This window comes from Cyprinus carpio, chromosome B17 (genome assembly GCF_018340385.1).
Source record: "Cyprinus carpio isolate SPL01 chromosome B17, ASM1834038v1, whole genome shotgun sequence".
NCBI lineage: Eukaryota > Metazoa > Chordata > Actinopteri > Cypriniformes > Cyprinidae > Cyprinus > Cyprinus carpio.
Genome location: NC_056613.1, coordinates 5,510,506 through 5,530,411, shown reverse-complemented (window position 1 = coordinate 5,530,411; position 19,906 = coordinate 5,510,506). Strand labels below are relative to the sequence as shown.

At 39.9% G+C, this 19,906-nt stretch overlaps 2 protein-coding genes across 2 annotated transcripts in view; one reads left to right on the top strand and one right to left on the bottom strand.

Annotated features, from left to right (window-relative positions):
* togaram1 (TOG array regulator of axonemal microtubules 1) overlaps window positions 1-4,129 on the bottom strand; it is a 16,975-nt gene extending 12,846 nt beyond the window's left edge. The window contains 4 exon segments of the mRNA XM_042743096.1: window positions 93-218; window positions 440-503; window positions 1,011-2,050; window positions 3,992-4,129. Coding sequence (XP_042599030.1) covers window positions 93-218; window positions 440-503; window positions 1,011-1,985 — 1,165 coding nt within the window. The 5' untranslated portion in view covers window positions 1,986-2,050; window positions 3,992-4,129.
* On the top strand, window positions 4,110-13,898 carry LOC109095062 (kelch-like protein 28). Its single transcript, XM_042743294.1, is given in 8 exon segments — window positions 4,110-4,235; window positions 4,966-5,014; window positions 6,747-7,007; window positions 8,147-8,784; window positions 9,776-9,960; window positions 9,963-10,218; window positions 12,591-12,799; window positions 13,130-13,898. Coding segments are annotated over 8 exon segments (1,884 nt in total). The 5' UTR covers window positions 4,110-4,113; the 3' UTR covers window positions 13,294-13,898.
* The last annotated feature ends 6,008 nt before the right edge of the window (window positions 13,899-19,906 follow it).

The window sequence follows — 19,906 nt, the reverse complement described above, 5'->3', positions numbered from 1 at the left end:
TGCTAAAGTAACACTGGTTCTAATTCATTATGGTTCCCAAGCTGTGCCATCACGTTTAACTGTGGTCTGAACCTGATATATGAAAGCGTCACCTTTCTCAGACTCAGAGGGACTGGCCGCTTTGAAAATGTCTGGATCCGAGTCCAAACTCCCGCTGCGGCGCAGTCGACCCAGAGACCTGCGAGTCCGGCGTGGAGACAGCAGAGGTTCTGATGGACCTGGACCAGAACAGAAGACCGGACAGTTATCTGAGGGTCTGTGTGCTTCAGCCGACTTCATCAATGTTACTATCACCATATCACTGTTAAGAGTTATCGATGCCTTCATAAAATCACTTCCAGCACTCCAGTCGCTTCATATAATAAACTCATGACGAGGACGGACGGGCCTCTGCTGTGTTCACGAGCTCAGACTGTCTCAGACTGAAGAGGGTTCTTACTGTATCTGGCTCCAGAGTGCTGACGGAGTCTCGTGGATGAGGACGGATCTTCACTGATAACATGCTGGAATAAACAAAACAACACACATTCATCATGTCTTCAGCACCACACCGAGATCTCAAGGACTGATGCACATCCACACACTCATCAGAAGAACTCTGAAAACATTAAAACGCTTGAAAACCAGCTCAACAGGCACAACACTGCTGCTCTTCCTCAGCATTCCTGTCTTGTTTTTCTTAAATCAAGAACAAATATCTGCTAATGGAGACAGAAAAAAATAGAGAATCAAGTAAAGCTGAGCTGCTTCAGTCCAGTAAGAGATCATCTGGAGATATTACTGCAGTTATTCTGACCTTTACTTGATCACAATCACTCAAGATCTGACACGAGCTGAAGCTGGACGCTTGTACAGTTACACTAAAAGAGCTCTGACTGGATAAAACACTCTCAATGCAGTAGAAAACTTCAGAGTTTGATCATTTAAAGGTCACGCCGTGGCGTTACAGGGTTTCAGAGAGCTCCGCTGATCTCAGGTGTGTGTGTGTGTGTGATGATGTCATCGCTCACCTGATCAGGTGTCTTTCCATTGGTCTGAAGCTCCTCAGAGAGAGCCGATCTCTCCCAGGGCAGTTTGTTCTTCCCTTTCCCGGCGCTCACCATCCTCCTCTGCTGAGGTGTGTTATCCGTCAGATCCACGTCTGAGCGAGAGCTGTGACCCCGGCCTCCGTTCGCAACCCAGTCCAGATCGGCCCCGGAGCCCAGCTGAGGCGTCCGTCTCTGTCCGGGTCTGGGAAGAAGAGCGCGATCCGCGTACTCGACGGTGCCGTCGGTGGAGAGTCGAGGGAGGACGTGCCGTGCGCGCCGCGCCTGTACAGCAGCCATCAGGCCCTCGGCGTCTCCGGCGAGCTCCACCCGATCCACGGCCTTCATGAGCGGCTGCTTCTTACCCGTGTCCAGACAGCAGTCGAAGACGGCGAAGAGCTCCAGAGCCGCGTGACGCACCTTCTTCTTGCTGTCGGCGAGCGCCGGCGCTTCCGCGCACAGGCCGGGGATATCGAAGTCCTTGCGCGGGTGCGTGAGCACGGCAGCCGTGATGATGTTGATGACGTCCTCTCGAACCCTGGAGTTCCTGTGCTTGAGCTGAGCCACCAGCAGATCCAGGACCTTCTGCGGCCCCACCATCCTCATCAGCTGCCTGAAGACGTTCATGTACTCGTGCCGCGTCACGCTCCGTGAGTCACCCAGCGCCCGCGCCGTCACGCTCACGATCTCCTCATAGTAGCGCTCCACATCGCCTTCCAGCTTCTGGATCAGCAGGCTGATGAGCTGCAGCGCGCCGCACAACACCTTGAAGTTGCTGTCGTCCAGGAGCCTGCGTAAGAACTGTATGAACTCCAGGACGCTGCCGGAGGAGACCTGCTGCAGATCCAGCTCCAGGAGGATGTGCTTCAGCTGCTCCACGCCGCTGGTCCGCCTCTGATAGTTCTGGAGGTCCAGGAGCTGCGCGTGTAACTCCGGAGGAATCAGACCATTAATCATCATGGACCGTGCTGATCAGAGTCCAGACGGAGCCAGGGACGGGAGGGTCACATGATGCAGAGACAGACCTGGAATCCACAGGAGAACACATCAGATGCTGGAGAAATGAGTCGGAATGCTACGTGCAAAAAAAGTAGACTACCATTTAATTTCTTTAATGAAATGAGTTCATTAAGCCCTCGTCTAGCAATCCCAGTGTTCCAACATCTAGAAGCTGTATCTAATGTGTGTTACAGCAGGTCTGTCACATTAAATGTTAATCTAACAATAACAGAAAAGAGACACTCTTGATTGAAGTGCCTTTGTAGTTTTAATAAATACACACTGAAGGGATTTTCACATTTGATTGTTTGTTTCTTACTTGAATGCTTTTGTTTATGTGTAAAATAATAAATGTAAAATCTGTTCTTATTTATGATGACAAAGATAAAATAAAAATAGCTCATTTGTGGTTATTTATAAAGCAATTATTATTAAGAAAAGAAATGGAGGAAAAGATGCATCGTTGCTCTGTGAATTTGTTTTGGGATCTTAAGAGAACTAACTTTGCTCTGGGATATTTAAGACCGTAAATCAATGTGGTGACTAGTTATGATGTGACACACACACACACACTCACACACACACACACACACACACACACACACACACACACACACACACACACAAAAACACACACACACACACACACACACACAGACACACACACACACACACACACACACACACACACACACACACACACACACACACACACACACACACACACACACACACACACACACACACAGAGACACACACACACACACACACACACACACACACACTCACTCACACACACTTTTAAACTTTTAAACACCATATTGCCTGTTTTTCTCTATTTCTACAACAAAAAATAATCCCACACACAGTCACTGTTCTGTGTCTCTGAGCAACATGACAGTGATTCGTTCGGCTTTAATTTCACATTTAAATTATCTTTTCATTTTTTAAATATATTGTAAATATCAGTATTCGATGTTTTATGTTTAAAATAACAAAATATCATTAATGCATTTGTAACAGCAGGTTAAATGCATTCATGTGCCTCTGAGCTGAATTAAACCGTGTTTCCTCTGCTTTGCAAAGATGAATTCTGATACTGATAACATTTGTCTGCTAACAGCCCGAATGTCTTATTATTCTAACTGACTGATTAAATGTAAGAATTTGACTCAAAAGATGATGCACACTTTTAGAAAAAAAACCACGGGGCTTTATAAAGGTAAAAAATGCCTATAAAATGTAAAAATCCATTTAAACTTATAAGAACAGATTAATTTCTATCACTGCTTTGAACTGAGCAGTACACAGGATATGAAGAATATCAAACAAGTTATTTATTTAATAGTTATTACTATTAATTTGATTTATGCCTTAGTTTTTGTTTGTACCTTTTTACCCTTTTTAAAGTTATGTGAAATAGATTTTTGTATTTTTATTTATTTTATATATTTTTTATTAATATATTTGTATTTACATTTTGAATGTAATTTGGCAATTAAATGCATTAAATGTTTTTTTAGCAGTAATTAATAATAATTTTCAGCAGTATAAATATTTATTTTTTTCTAAAATGAAAACAAATTAGTTGTTTATTTTAAGTGACCAATCTTATTTTCTCTTGTATATCTAGTATTTCTCTTTAATGAAGAAAAATGACTTGATTACTCGATTAATCGATGGAATAATCGGTAGAATAGTAAAGTAATCGATATCTCCAGCATGTATGCACACACACACACACACACACACACACACACACACACACACACACACACACACACTGACGCGTTATTACACACTGAGGTGATCCTGCATTAATTAATGAACCTGATTCATTAACTATCGGACACGTGTTTGTATTTTCGCGGTAAATGAGTAAAGCGTGCTGTTTAAAGAACAGCCTTCAGCACGATATACACACGACACTGAATGAAGTGTCTGAAGTGTTTTAGTTAGAATCAAACCTGTTACCGCAGATCGCTCCGACTCCAGATTCGGTTCGGTTCGGTCTGATTCGCTGAATCGGCTCCCTGTGGTCTGAACTGGTCTGCTTCGCGTCTGAATCGAGGAGCTTCTCTGGATTCTGATGTTCTCGCTGCTTCCATCACAACACTCCGGAAAAATGGCGCTGATGTCACAACCAGCCGCTGCCATGGCGACGCGCCCTCTGACCCCACACTGGCTGGCGGGTGCGGTGCATTGTGGGAGGTGTAGTTCGTGAGACACATCTAAACGTGAACACAGACAGAGACCGCAATGCTTTTATTCTATTTTATTTTTATTTTGAATAAACATTTGTTAGCTTTAAATATTTACACAGTAGTTTTAGAATTATTCTGGTGCAAAACTAACATGAGGCTTGGAAAAACAAACAAACAAAGTTCTTTCTTTCGGAAAAAGTCTTGTTATTTCGGCTTTATCAAGAGTAGAAATAAAAAAAGGTCATTTAAAACAAAGATTCAAAGGCTTGATATTTTGATAATTATTATTTTTCACCACTAATAAATGCGCATAATAATATAATAATTCTATGTATTATTATTATTATTATTATTATTATATAATTGAATACACACATATTCAGGGCAGTATTTATGATACATGTATTTCAAATACGTATTTCAAATATAAAATAGGATTTTGTCATTTGTATTTGAAAGGGTTGATGAAAATGACTTCATATTTTGTATTTAAATACTTTTAGTGTTTTGTATTTTTGTAGTTTTAAAATACTTTGACATCATAAAAATGCAGCCTCTGAGTACTGCTCTATTAATGTGAATGTTTTCAGCTATTTTGTATTTTATTTCTGCACATATAACCAGCACGCGGAGATGTCATTTTTAAACCGCAGTTGTTTATTTAAAAGCGCGGTTGCGTCAGACTTTTATCTCCCGGAAGTGACGCAAGCGCTGATTTGTGTTTGTTTTCCTGACAGTCGCGGCCGTGTTGCGCTTCAAACCGCCAGAAATCAGCCAGACACACAGGTAAACGCTGAATAATTGCTTTATTTCTGCACTTTACCTCACTAAATGAGCGCCTGACGGTGTGTAAGCGCGCGGTAAGTGCGCGCGTGTCCCGCGCCGAGCTCTGATGCTAACATGTTAGCTGTGAACGAGCGGCTTTATTTATTCACATCAGCTGATCGATGAAGATGAAGATGATAGCGGTGTGTGAAGAAGACTGTGATCTCTGATGCAGAGAACACTCCTGCTGTGATTTCTGCTGTCAGTGGATGTGTGTCAAACCTAGTGTGCTGGTGATGCTGTCTACATAGGGAGCGTCAGTGTGTGTGTTGTCTAGACAGCAGCTGTTGGAGCACGCGCGCGCAGCAGCAGTTTTGAGCCTCTGCTGTCTAGGTAGGTGTCGAGGACACACTTACACGATGCTATCTGAGAGGCAGTAGTATGTAGGGAGCACAGAGATACAGTGTGATTTGAACAACCTCCTCGATGATTCATGCCTGACAGCTACATCTACAAGCTTCATTAACAAAGCGTTATATGAAGAACACGATTTGTCAATCCAGAATTTATTCAGACACCTTCCACATTTCTCACATTTATTACCATTATATTGAAAATGGTAATAAAATATGACAAGAACTCTGTATATGTGTGAATGTATATATTATTAATGATAAGAATACAATAACAATAGAAGCAAAACAGTTTTAGCAATGTGGTCTGAGAAAGTCAGCTGATCGTCAATCATAACTCAAAGGTTTCTGGCTGTTTTTGAAGGAGTTATGGTTGATGTGCCTAACTTGATGGTGAAATTGTGATGAAACGATGGGTTTGCTGGAACGCAAGCAGTTCTGTCTTGGCAAGGTTGAGTTGAAGGTGATGGTCCTTCATCCAGCGAGAGATGTCTGTTAGACAAGCTGAGATGCGAGCAGCTACCGTCGTATCATCAGGATGGAATGAGAGGTAGAGTTGAGTGTCATCAGCATAGCAGTGATAAGAAAAGCCATGTTTCTGAATGACAGAACCTAGTGATGCCATGTAGACAGAGAAGAGAAGTGGTCTTAGAACCGAGCCCTGAGGCACACCAGTAGTTAGATGATGCAGCTTCTCACCTCCCCTCTCCAAAACACCTTGAAGGATCTATCTGAGAGATAGAGACCTATCTGAGAGACATTTATTTCTGTATTTGTGATCTGTGGCAGAGCTCTGAGAGATTGCTGAAGTGTTTCTCGGAGCTCCTGACTGCTGCTGATCTTCTGGGAGTTTAATGTCCCTCGTGTGCTGAGGAACACTCTCGTGAGTCTCTGATTCTGTCCTTCGTCCTCAAACCCCAGTGAGCTGCTGTCTCACACCGGAGCACAAAAGCAGGCATAAGTAGCACGGGTATATATTTTATTTTATACCAAACATCATTAGGATATTAAGTAAAGATCATGTTCGATGATGATATTTAGTAAATCTCCTACCGTAAATATATCAAAACTTAATTTTTGATTAGTAATATGCATTGCTAAGAACTTCATTTGAACAACTTTAAAGATGATTTTCTCAATATTTAGATTTTTTTGCTCCCTCAGATTCCAGATTTATCTCGGCCAAATATTGTCCTCCTAACAAACCATACATCAATGGAGAGATTATTTATTCAGCTTTCACAATGCATAAATCTTAATTTCCAAAAATGGACTCTTATGACTGGTTTTGTGGTCCAGGATCACAAGTAAAGCATCTGTGTTGTCTGTGTGTCTGTCAGATGGAGCAGCAGGCCAAGCCGTACATGTTTGCGAGCCTGACGCGTCCTCACTCCGAGCAGCTCCTGCAGGGTCTGCAGCTCCTGCGGCAGGACCACGAGCTCTGCGACATCGTGCTGCGGGTCGGAGATGCCAAGATCCACGCACACAAGGTGGTGCTGGCCAGCATCAGCCCGTACTTCAAGGCCATGTTCACCGGGAACCTGTCGGAGAAAGAGACGTCCGAGGTGGAGTTCCAGTGTGTGGATGAAGCCGCTCTCAAGGTCAGCGCTGACATCCACACAAACCAGTACGACATGCAGACCATTCCCTATATGTTCAGGTCATATTTAAGCCCCTCCCAGCACCCCCCACCCCACCCCCAAAAACAGATTAACAAATAAAATAAAGCTGATGTTTAGTACCATTTTTGTCACTGTTAAACTATTTTCAAAATAATTCATATGAGTACAAAACAGACACACACACTCACTTACTTACACACACACACACACACACACACACACACACACACACACACACACACACACACACACACACATTCACAATTATACACACTCAAATGAATTGGTATGCTATAATGAGATTGCCTAAACGAGCCAGAAAACAGAAATAAGAGGAAAAATGATGCTTCAAATCAACATTTCAAACCGAAAAAAATCTACACCTTTACAAAAAGTTTTCTTTGAGAATGTCTAAATATATATCCAAGCCCACAACTTAATAAAAATAATATTTATGTCTAAAGACTACTATAGTATTTATAGGCCTTTTATATAGATCTAAATAGGAATCTATGGGCTAAACCAGGGAATTGCAGATGTTTTTCTTATTTCACTCCCACCAGATGGCACAAATCTGGCTTCAGGAATTGGATTTTAAAGGCACTAAATCTATTTTAACATGAAATACTGCATTATTTGAAAAGTAATGAAAAAAAATATATATTTTTTATTCTTTTCAATGGGCAGAAATTGGTCATAATTATTGCATAAATATTAATTAGTGCAATGAAATGATCTAAAAAAAATTCAAAATAAAAAATATTATTGAACAAAAATATTACATTGATTTTACTGTTGCAAAAAAAAAAAAAAAAAATTAAATTTTAGGTGTTAGATGTCCAAAAACATACATTTAACAAACAAAAAATGCTCCAAATGTTTTTTCTAAATTAACTTCATAAAAAAAATAAAGTGACGTATAATCACTTTACAATTACATACAAAACTGAACTATTTATTTGCTGGAACTGTAGCATAAGCTGTTTTGGGAGAAGCGGACTCGGGCCTGTAATTCTGATGAGCTGTCGGACAAGGGCCTGTATTTGAGCCCCGTGCAGTGAAAGAATTATTGATGAAATGTGTTGTGAGTTAAGCGCTCTGTTTCCGTCTCTCATCAGGCCATCGTGGAGTACGCATACACAGGAACTGTCTTCATCTCACAGGAAACAGTGGAGTCCCTGCTTCCTGCCGCCAACCTGCTGCAGGTCAAGCTGGTTCTGAAGGAGTGCTGCAGCTTCCTGGAGAGTCAGCTGGACGCAGGGAACTGCATCGGCATCTCACGCTTCGCCGAGACCTACGGCTGCCACGAGCTGTGTTTATCCGCCAGCAAGTTCATCTGCCAGCACTTCGAGGAGGTGTGTCAGACGGAGGAGTTCCTGGAGCTGACCCGCGCCGAGCTGGACGAGATCGTGTCCAACGACTGCCTGAACGTGCTGACGGAGGAGAGTGTGTTCTACGCGCTGGAGGCCTGGATCAAGTACGATCTGACGGAAAGGCAGCAGTACCTGGCTCAGCTCCTACACTGCGTGCGGCTGCCGCTGCTGAGCGTCAAGTTCCTGACGCGGCTCTACGAGGCCAATCACCTGATCCGCGACGACCACGCCTGCAAACACCTGCTCAACGAGGCGCTCAAGTACCACTTCATGCCCGAGCACCGGCTCTCCTACCAGACCATGCTGTCCACACGGCCCCGCTGCGCTCCTAAAGTCCTGCTGGCCGTCGGAGGGAAGGCTGGGCTCTTCGCTACGCTGGAGAGGTGATTGTTATACTATAACACTCAAAACAGTTCCTTTCTGTCATTATCACATAAATGTTTGCTGAAATATACAATAAAATGTAAAAAAAATATATATATATTATTATTATTATTTCAGCTAGATTACAAGGCAGCATTTCTTATTTTCTTTTAGTTTAACTTCATGTGCTAATAAAATAAAAAAAAATATAAAAACTATAGACATTTTAAAACAACAAAAACTAATAAAAATGACAAAAACACAACAAGATTACTAAAACTTTAACTGAAATGAACATGAAAGCAGAAAATGTAGATATAAAAGCAATTAAAAATATTGACAAAAACTATTGTAGCATTAAAGTGATACTAAAATAACACTGATTTGGGAGGAAAAGTCTTGTTTGTTGTTGTTTGTTGTTGTTTTTTAATGCAATTTATTGTTGTGCTTCTCCGTAGGATTGCACAGTTTGCCCAAAAAATGCTCTTATTAATCAATATTTCTAATATTAATGGTATTGTTGCAAATATTGAATAAAGTAAGCTAAACTAACCCTAACCCTAACCCTAAATTTATTATTAATTTGTATTTTTTTTATTAATTACATTTACAAAATTATATAAATAAAAAATGCTTAATTGTTTTAATTTATTAATAATTTGTAATTACTTTAAAATGTAAAAAAAAAAAAAACAGTTTTTAAAAGTACTTGTGATTAAATAAAAAATATATACATTAAGTTGAAAGTTACTTGATTGTTTAATGTACTATTAATTTATAATTATTTGAAAAAGTTAATATAAAAAAAGTTATATAAATTAAATTGATTATTTTGAAAAGGTACTTATATATATGAAATGTTGGTGAGGAATGTATGTGGGATCATGAGGTGGCTACAGATGTTGATTGATTAGTGCTTCACTCAGCTGAACTAATGCTGCTGCGGCTCGATGGAAGTGTGTGTGTGCTCTGTTCATGATGAGTGTGTGTGTGTGTGTGTGTGTGTGTCAGTATGGAGATGTACTTCCCGCAGACGGACTCGTGGATCGGTCTGGCTCCACTCAGCGTGCCGCGCTATGAGTTCGGTGTGGCGGTTCTGGAGCAGAAGGTGTATGTGGTGGGAGGCATCGCCACACACATGCGGCAGGGCATCAGCTACCGGCGGCACGAGAGCAGCGTGGAGCGCTGGGACCCCGACGCAACACCTGGGCGTCTGTGGAGCGCATGGCGGAGTGCAGGAGCACGCTGGGTGTGGTGGTGCTAGCGGGCGAGCTGTACGCCCTCGGCGGCTACGACGGACAGTACTACCTGCAGTCTGTGGAGAAGTACGGGCCCAAGCTCAAGGAGTGGCAGCCGGTGGCACCCATGACCAAATCACGCAGCTGCTTCGCCACCGCCGCGCTCGACGGCATGATCTACGCCATCGGAGGATACGGCCCCGCCCACATGAACAGGTACGACTCGCCACCCCAGTGCATTCTGGGAGGAGTCGCAGTCGGCGTTATTATCAATAACTGTTGCTTCCAATCTGTTTATTTTTTTACTGAATATTTGCTTATATGTTTTGAACCTATATTTAGTTAATTGAAAATTATTTACCATAGTATATTTATTATTATTATTATTATTATTATTAATTTATTTTGTTAGAAAGCGTTACATTCATTTATTTGTAATTATTTTTAAAAAGCATTTATAATTAAATTGGTAAAAATTCTGAATTATATATTACTTAGTATTTAAACGAATTAACTAATTGTGGGAGATGGCATGCTGATGGGTATTATCAGTGTTAATATTGTTAAATACAACTATTAAAGAATATGTATATTAACTGAAATAGAATAATTGAGATTAGTGTTTTAAATCTCTAGTGTTTTAGTGAGTTTTGCATTAACAAATGCCACTTTTTTAGGCAGTATTAAATTTAAAATGTATGATATTTAAAAGACTGTGGACATGAAGCACCAAAATGAATGTTAACTCAAATAAAATTAAATGTACAAACCTTTGTTATATTTTTAGTAAATATTTCAGGTAGTCGCCAAGACAAAATTTAAGATGTTCGTTTAGTTTAAGTTAAATTACTAAAATTGTAAAATTAAAAATATCTAAAATACAAAAACTAATAAAAAAAAAAAAAACATACAACAAAAACCAAAATGCTGTAATACTTTTAATTTTAATCATAATAAAATAAAGCCGGTTGGTAAATTAGTAGAAACAGAATTATATTCAAGGCCTTGTTTCAAATAAAACTACTGAATGACTTAAAAAAAAATCTAAAAAATAAAAAAATAAATAAAAATTACTTTTAGTAAATATATCAGTTTAGTTTAAGTATTAAAACTACTAACACTGAAATAAAAACATTAAATATTTCATAGACATAAATAAATAAATAAAACTGACAAAAACACAGAACAAAATTACTAAAGCTTTAACTAAAATTAAAAAAATACAAATATATATAAACAACACTATTTTAATGATAATATAAAAAAACACTTGTCAGTGAATCAGTCGAAACACAATTACATCCAAAGCCTTGTTTCAAATAAAAACTACTGTATATCTTTAGTTAGATTTATTTGATAGTTTTAAGTTTGTATGAATGCAGGGGTAGGTTGTTTGCTCTTCTCTCTTCGGGCTCGTGGGACGCTCCTGCTGTTGTGCTCGTGTCTCCATGAGCGCGTGGCTCTCGTGAGATGTGTTTCGCTGAGTTCTGGAAAGAGCAGGGACTCACGGGACGCTGCCAGGGTTTCATGGGGCCAGCAGTTATTGGTCCAGTCTTTAATATGATCTCACTGGTTATCTAGAGTTCTTCCAGCTCAACACCACACACACATCAGCAGTGTTTGAGTGATATTACCAGATCACATCATTGCTGTGGAAGCACACCACCAGTCAGACCGCAAGATCTCTCATGTTCTTTAAAGAAGGCTCTTCTGCTCACCAAGCCTGCATTATTATTTGATCCAAAATACAGCAAAAGCAGTAATATTGTGAAATATTTTTACTATTTAAAATAACTGCTTTCTATTCGAATATATTTAAAAATTTAATTTATTCCTGCGATTTCAAAGCTGAATTTTAGTATCATTACTCCAGTCCCGTGATCCTTCAGAAATCATTCTAATATTCTGATTTGCTGCTCAAAAAACATTATTATTATTATTATTATTATTATTATTATTATTATTATTATTATTATTATTATCTGATATATAGAAAGTTCAGAAGAACAGCATTTATCTGAAATTACATTACAAATGTCTTTATCATCACTTTTGATCAATATAATGCATCCTTGCTAAATAAAAGTATCAATTTCTATAATTTCATAATTTAATAATAAATATGTAATGATTCAAATATAGTGACTCCAAGCTTTCGAATGGAAGAGTGTATAATTTTACAAAAGCTTTGGATCTTTATATTCATCAAAGAATCCTGAAAAAAAAATGTATTCAGATGTGTCCAACACTGATAATAATCAGAAATGTTTCTTGAGCAGCAAATCATCATATTAGAATGATTTCTGAAGATCATGTGACACTGAAGACTGGAGTAATGATGCTGAAAATACAGCTGCACATCACAGAAATACATTACACTTTAACAGAGATTCACACAGAAAACAGCTGTTTTACATTATAATAATATTTCACAATATTACTGCTCATAAATGCTGGCTTGGTGAGCAGAAGAGCCTTCTTTAAAAACACATTAAAAACCTTACAGTTGAAAAGCGTTTGACTGGTCATGTGTTTAAGTCAAGTATTCTGACCCGGTCTGTCACTGAGTTCATCGATGTGTGTTTCAGTGTGGAGAGATACGACCCGAGCAAAGACTCATGGGATATGGTGGCGTCGATGGCCGATAAGCGCATTAACTTCGGCGTGGGTGTGATGCTGGGCTTCATCTTCGTGGTGGGAGGACACAACGGCGTGTCTCATCTGTCCAGCATCGAGCGCTACGACCCGCAGCAGAACCAGTGGACGGCGTGTCGACCCATGAACGAGCCGCGCACCGGTGAGAGTCACACGACCACCAGCAAACACATCACATCTACAGAATACCTACAAAACAGGGCGGCCAATTTAATGTGCTAATTTGGTGCAATTAATTATGAAATAAATGATGAGTTAAGATGATTAATGCATGTACTGTAACAGACCTGTCCATCATCTTACATTGATCACAATCATGCAGGGCACTCACTGTTAGAATATGAGCCTTCAGTTCAAGATAAAATATAAATCACCCTCTTTTTTTTTTTTTTTTTTTTTAATCCCTATGTGAAGAATACTTCCGGCTGTAATGTGTTCTCTCTCTCTCTCTGTGTGTGTGTGTTCCTCTCAGGCGTGGGCTCGGCTGTGGTGGATAACTATCTCTATGTGGTGGGTGGTCACTCGGGCTCGTCGTATCTGAGCGCGGTGCAGCGGTACGATCCCATCACGGACAGCTGGCACGACTCCAGCGGGATGATGTACTGCCGCTGTAACTTCGGCCTGACCGCGCTTTGACCCTGGCCACACGGCTGACCGTCAGAGACGCTTTGTTTCTGGAGTGTGTTTCCCGCTCCTCCGGCCGGCGCTGGACGCGGAGCGATTACAGACACGCAGCGCTGAAGCACAGCTCAGACCAACACCAGAGCCTTCGCAGACCCTCGGAGGACGCCGAGCGCCCAGCTCTTCCCCTTTACATTTCAAGGCTACTGATGCGGGACGCACATGCGGCGAGTGTGTGTGTGTGTGTGTGTGTGTGTGTGTGAGATGCATGAGCTGAATCGGCGCTTCGCTCTGGAGGAGAAGCGTGGGACTCGAGATAAGGGCTGCCTTCTGTCCTCTACATACAGCTCTGTGTGTGTGTGTGTGTGTGTGTGTGTGTGTGTCTCAAAGCCACTGCACTGACCGTGTGTGTGTGTGTGTGTGTGTGTGTGTGTCTGATCCACGCGCTCCTCTTCTGTTCTTTCTGCTGGAAATGAGTGAATCTCACCAGAATTCATGCAGCTCATGTTTCACCACAGTCATATTTTGTTGAAAAACAACAAAACACACTTTGCATTTTTTTGCAGTCAAAATATTTTGCTGAAAGACAAAAACATTTTTTCGCTTTTTTTTTTTTTTTTTGCAATATCAAAATAATCACTTTTTTTGTGTGTTTTATTGCAGTTAAAATATTTTGCCAAAAGACAAAACACAATCTTTTTGACAGTATATATATATATATATATATATTTTTTTTTTTTTTTTTTGCAAAATACGGAGTACGGAGCAGAAATATTTATTAACATAAGAAAGGAAAAATATCTAAAACAAGGGAAAATAACCATCATTTCTGTCTGACTCATGATGTTATAGAGCCAGACAGAACAAGTCTCACAACTAATAACAGAATCCCAAATAAACAACCCGAAACCAGAAACAACCAGGACCAAACAAGCAAGAACCACACAGCTGAAACGCATATTTTTATTTTATTTATTTTTTTATATTGTACAAATATTTACTGTTAATTTCACACTAAAATGTGCTGTTTAAAGCTATTTAAATGGTCAAACATCACATCTCAATTCAAATGAATGAAATTCAAATCTATCAGTTTCCCTGGAAGATTATGAAAAAAAATGTTACAATGTAAAAATCTGTTTCTGAAATGTGAGCTGGACGTGATCCTGACGGGTTACTGAGATTCACCCGTGTGTGTGTGTGTGTGTGTGTGTGTGTGTGTGTGTCTCATACTGACTGGTGCTAATTTCCTCTCCAGGATTGTGTTGTTTTAGTTCTGTCATGATGTGAAAATTGATTTCCTGTTCCTGTGGCGTTCAGACGAAGCATCACGCAATAACGTGGCTGGTTTGAGTTGAGTGCGGTGCCAGACCTTCACGCGCTCATCACACACAGACTCTGTTCGTCTGTGGGATCTGTTCACAGTCGCGTGTGCTGCTGTGCGTGCTTCACTTCTGCATGTGGAGATATACTGACGTTCTGCACTTACCAAACCATTTTCTACTCTGTAAATACGACCTTTGAGTTCCTTTGAGGCAATAAGACTCGTTTTTTATTTTGGTCATTATTTGCCAAGGTGTTTGGGAATCCTGTGACTGACCTGAACGGCTCTCGTCGCTTCGTTTCTTTGTGTTGCTCGTTATTCTGGATTTCAACACTTCTGAAGTTCATTTTGGATCTGAGCTGCCTTTAGAAGCGTGTTTTGGATTGATTTGAGATTGAAAGTGTGATGTGTCTCAGTCCAGAACATGATTTTTTTAGTGTGTTTCAGTGTAGATCTTCATCCAGAGGCACAAAGGGAACAAATGCTCATCAGAAGCATCCGTGTTTGATTAGCAATAAGAAATATTTCCTCTCATCCATTAACGTCCATCACGGTCAAACTGCAAAACGGAGGCGTTGGGTGTTTGTTCGTGTCTGAAGCGCCGCTCTCACCAAAGTGCTCGTGTCACGAGGGAATCTGAATCAGTCCAGAATGACTTCCTCACTGTCTTAAACTTTTTGATCATTTTTCCTGATGATGATGATGATGATGATGTTGCCACATTTTCTTTTCTGTCCGTCCGTCCGGCTTGTGTTTGAAATAGAGTGCATTTTTATAAACCTGTGGATTGTTACTGGAACTAAACCGATAACCTTAGCTACAAACGCAGTATTTATTTTTCACATTTTATCAAGCGTTGAGAGCGTAACGTACTTCTGCCAGTTTATTTCTGTGTGTCGCAGCTCAAACAGTCAAGAAATAAAGGCCTGGAAATTATTCTGGGGGAGTCCGGCGTGTTTCTGCTTCATGTTCAAAGATATAGTTCATCTGAAAATGAAAATGTGTTCACCCTCAGCTCATCAGAGATCAGGATGAGTTTGTTTCTTCATCAGGTTTGTAGAAATGTAGCACTGCATCAGTGTCTCAGCAATGGATGCTCTGCAGTGAATGGGTGCCGTCAGAATGAGAGTCCAAACAGCTGATAAAAACATCACAATAATCCACAAGTCATTCAGATAACATCTTGAGAAGACATACAGTGTAAAATATTAAGACTGTTTTGGCTTGTAAACGCTGCTTGATCTGTGCAGATTTCTCTCCTGATTCACACCAGAACACTTTTTCACTGGAGGAAGTGTTATTATGGATTATAGACTTGTATTTTAGTTAAAAACATCTTAATGCTGGATGTGTTTCATCTTTTGTCTTCTCCAGATGTTCACTGCTGGACTGGAGTGCTGTGGATTACTTGTGGATTATTGTGATGTTTTTATCAGCTGTTCGGACTCTCATTCTGACGGCACCCATTCAACTGGATAATAAATGCCGATTTCATTAAATGAGCTCTTTTAACACAGACACACGGTTACAAACCTAAAATGTTTTATTTGCAGCGGCAGCAGATATAATATCTGACTAATATTTGATATTGATTATAAAAGTAGGAAGGACTGTAAATGAACAATAATAAAGATGATTAAAAACAAGTGTTTCTATGAAATCAGAGTAATACATGAATCCAAATCCTGATTAAACACAATCAGTGTGAATTCAGGACAATCCCTGATGATCTTCTGATAAATCTGAGATTTTTCTGTCTGTATCAGTGTAGATGACGCAGATTTTTCTGAGCTGCATGAACGTTTGTGAAATGAAGGTTTAGAAAGAAGCTTCTGTCCGTCACACACTGATCCACAGAACTATTATAGTCCACCATCACAGACTCCTGGAATCCAAGCAGCAGAAAACAGACCAGAGAATCACTTACAAAGATTACAGAAGTCAATCATTTAGAGGAGTATAAAACATGACTGGAAGGTACAAAAATATACTGTCATCAGAAGTTGGGCAGTTCATTCTGAAAGGGAGTATTGGTGTGTGTTCATGACTCTGAGGTCCTGATGTAGACGAGCGAGGACAGCAGTAATAAATGCATCCAGAACGCTGCAGAATAATGAACTCTCGTCTCTGTTGAAGAGCGTCGCTCCTCCAGTGAGTACCTGTGCAATAAGATCACGCCTTTATAAAACACACACCAGCGGATCTGTGCAGGGAAAATATAGTGTACATGTTTTAATTAAATTGTGCACAATTTAAGAATTTGTTTGCATTACAAGTTGTTGGCATGTTTTAGTTAAATCATGCACAAATTTATTTACTTAGCTCAATAATTTAACTACATCAAAACAAGGGAACAAATTAACATAATGTGGCTATGATTTACTAAAACGAGAGAATATATCTTAATTCATAGCCACAATAAACATATTTTTGTCTGCATGTCATGCACAGTATGGAATGCCATCCCTGACATAATTAGAAATAAATAAATGTACAAAGAAATGTAAAAAGCAAATATAAATGTATAAATCAATATACAAAGAAAATAAAAAAGCAAAAATAAATTTCCTTATTTTTTTCACATTTATTTATTTTTTCTTTTAATTATATATTTATTTATTTCCACTTTTAGTTATTTTCACATTTATGTATTTATTTATGTATTTATTTATTTATACATTTATCTTTGGTTCTTTTAATTGTGATGATTTTGGCTCACATTTAACAAAAACCCACCAACTCACTATCTCAACAAATTAGAATATGGTGACATGCCAATCTGTAAATCAACTCAAAACACCTGCAAAGGTTTCCTGAGCCTTCAGAATGGTCTCTCAGTTTGGTTCACTAGGCTACACAATCATGGAGAAGACTGCTGATCTCACAGGTGTCCAGAAGACAATCATTGACACCCTTCACAAGGAGGGTAAGACACAAACATTCATTGCCAAAGAAGCTGACTGTTGAGAGCAAGTATTGTACTTCATTTGGAAACCAAGGTCCTAGAGTCTGGAGGAAGGGAGGAGAAGCTCATAGCCCAAGTTACTTGAAGTCCAGTGTTAAGTTTCCACAGTCTGTGATGATTTGGGGTGCAATGTCCTCTGCTGGTGTTGGTTCATTGTGTTTTTTGAAAACCAAAGTCACTGCACCCGTTTACCAATAAATCTTGGAGCACTTCATGCTTCCTTCTGCTGACCAGCTTTTTGAAGATGCTGATTTCATTTTGCAGCAGGATTTGGCACCTGCCCACACTGCCAAAAGCACCAGAAGTTGGTTAAATGAGCATGGTGTTGGTGTGCTTGACTGGCCAGCAATCTCACCAGACCTGAACCCCAGAGAGAATCTATGGAGTATTGTCAAGAGGAAAATGAGAAACAAGAGACCAAACAATGCAGATGAGCTGAAGGCCACTTTCAAAGAAACCTGGGCTTCCACACCACCTCAGCAGTGCCACAGACTGATCACCTCCATGCCACACTGAATTGAGGCAGTAATTAAAGCAAAAGGAGCCTCTACCAAGTATTGAATACATGTACAGTAAATGAACATACTTTCCAGAAGACCAACAATTCACTTTTTTTTTTTTTGTTGGTCTTATGAAGTATTCTAATTTGCTGAGATTTGTTGTTAAATGTGAGCCAAAATCATCACAATTAAAAGAACCAAAGACTTAAACTACTTCAGTCTGTGTGCATTGAATTTATTTAATACACAAGCTTCACAATTTGAGTTGAATTACTGAAATAAATGAACTTTTCCATGACATTCTAATTTATTGAGATGCACCTGTAGTCATAGTATATTTCATGACTTTTTAGTATATTATAATTATGACTTTTTATCTCATAACTATGACTTAGAGTGCCATAATTGAATTTTTAAATGTCATAATGTATAGTTTTATCTCATAATTTTTATTTTTTTACATCATAATTTTGACATTCTCTAATAATTTTGACTCGTCTCAAAATTATCCGAATCAGAATAAGAAAGAGATTTATTGCCAAGTGTGCTTGCGCATACAAGGAATTTGTTTTAGTGACATAAGCTTCCAGTACACAGAGACAACAACACAGAGACAAAAAAAAATAAAAAAATGCAAATAAATAAATTGTATGAACAGTTGTGCTATAGATGATAATGGAATAGAATTGAGTAAGATGCAGAGATGTACCTGGATGGAGGGGTAACAAATAAATATAAGAATATTGCACATTTTTATTGTATAAGTGGGGGACATTTAACTGTTCATGAGGTAGATTGCCTGGGGGAAGAAACTGTTCTTGTTCCTGACTGTCCTGGTATTTGCGGCTCTGAAGCGCCGGCCAGATGGCAAAAGTTCAAAAAGTGGGTAACTTGGATGAGAGGGATCCAGAGTGATTTTCTGAGCCCTTTTCCTCACCCTGGATGTATACAGTTCTTGAAGGGTTGGCAGGGGAGCACCAATAATCCTTTCAGCAGTCCGAACCGTTCTCTGTAGTCTTCTGATGTCTGATTTTGTAGCTGAACCAAACCAGACAGTTATTGAAGTACACAGGACTGACTCAATGACGGCTGAGTAGAACTGTTTCAGCAGCTCCTGTGGTAGGTTAAGCTTCCTCAGCTGGCGAAGGAAGTACAACCTTTGTTGGGCCTTTTTAACAATGGAGTCCATGTGGTTGTCCCACTTTAGGTCCTGAGAGATGGTGGTTCCCAGGAACCTGAATGACTCCACTGCAGCCACAGTGCTGTTCATGATGGTGAGTGGAGGGAGTGCAGGGGGGTTTCTCCTGAAGTCCACAATCATCTCCTCTTGTTTTGAGAGTGTTCAGCTCCAGGTTGTTAAGACTGCACCAGACAGCCAGCTGCTCAACCTCTTGTCTGTTAGCAGACTCATCACCGTCCTGGATGAGGCCGATGACTGTAGTGTCGTCTGCAAACTTCAGGAGCTTGACAGATGGGTCTTTAGAGGTGCAGTCGCTGGTGTACAGCAAGAAGAGCAGTGGGGAGAGAACACATCCCATAACGGTTGTGTAGAGAGATGGTCAGAACGAGTGTGGGGCGTTTCAAATCTACAGTAAAACTCATTCAGGTCGTTAGCAAGTCGTTGATTTGCCTCAGTGCAGGGGGATGGTGTCTTGTAGTTAGTGATGGCTCTCAGTCCTCTCCACACTGAAGCTGAGTCAATGCAAGTGAACTGGTCTTCCAACTTTTTAGCGTAGGTCATTTTAGCTGCTCTTATCTCTTTGTTCAGTGTGTTCCTGGGCTGATTGTACAAGACTCTGTCCCCATTTCTGTAGGCATCCTCTTTGGCCTGACGAAGAT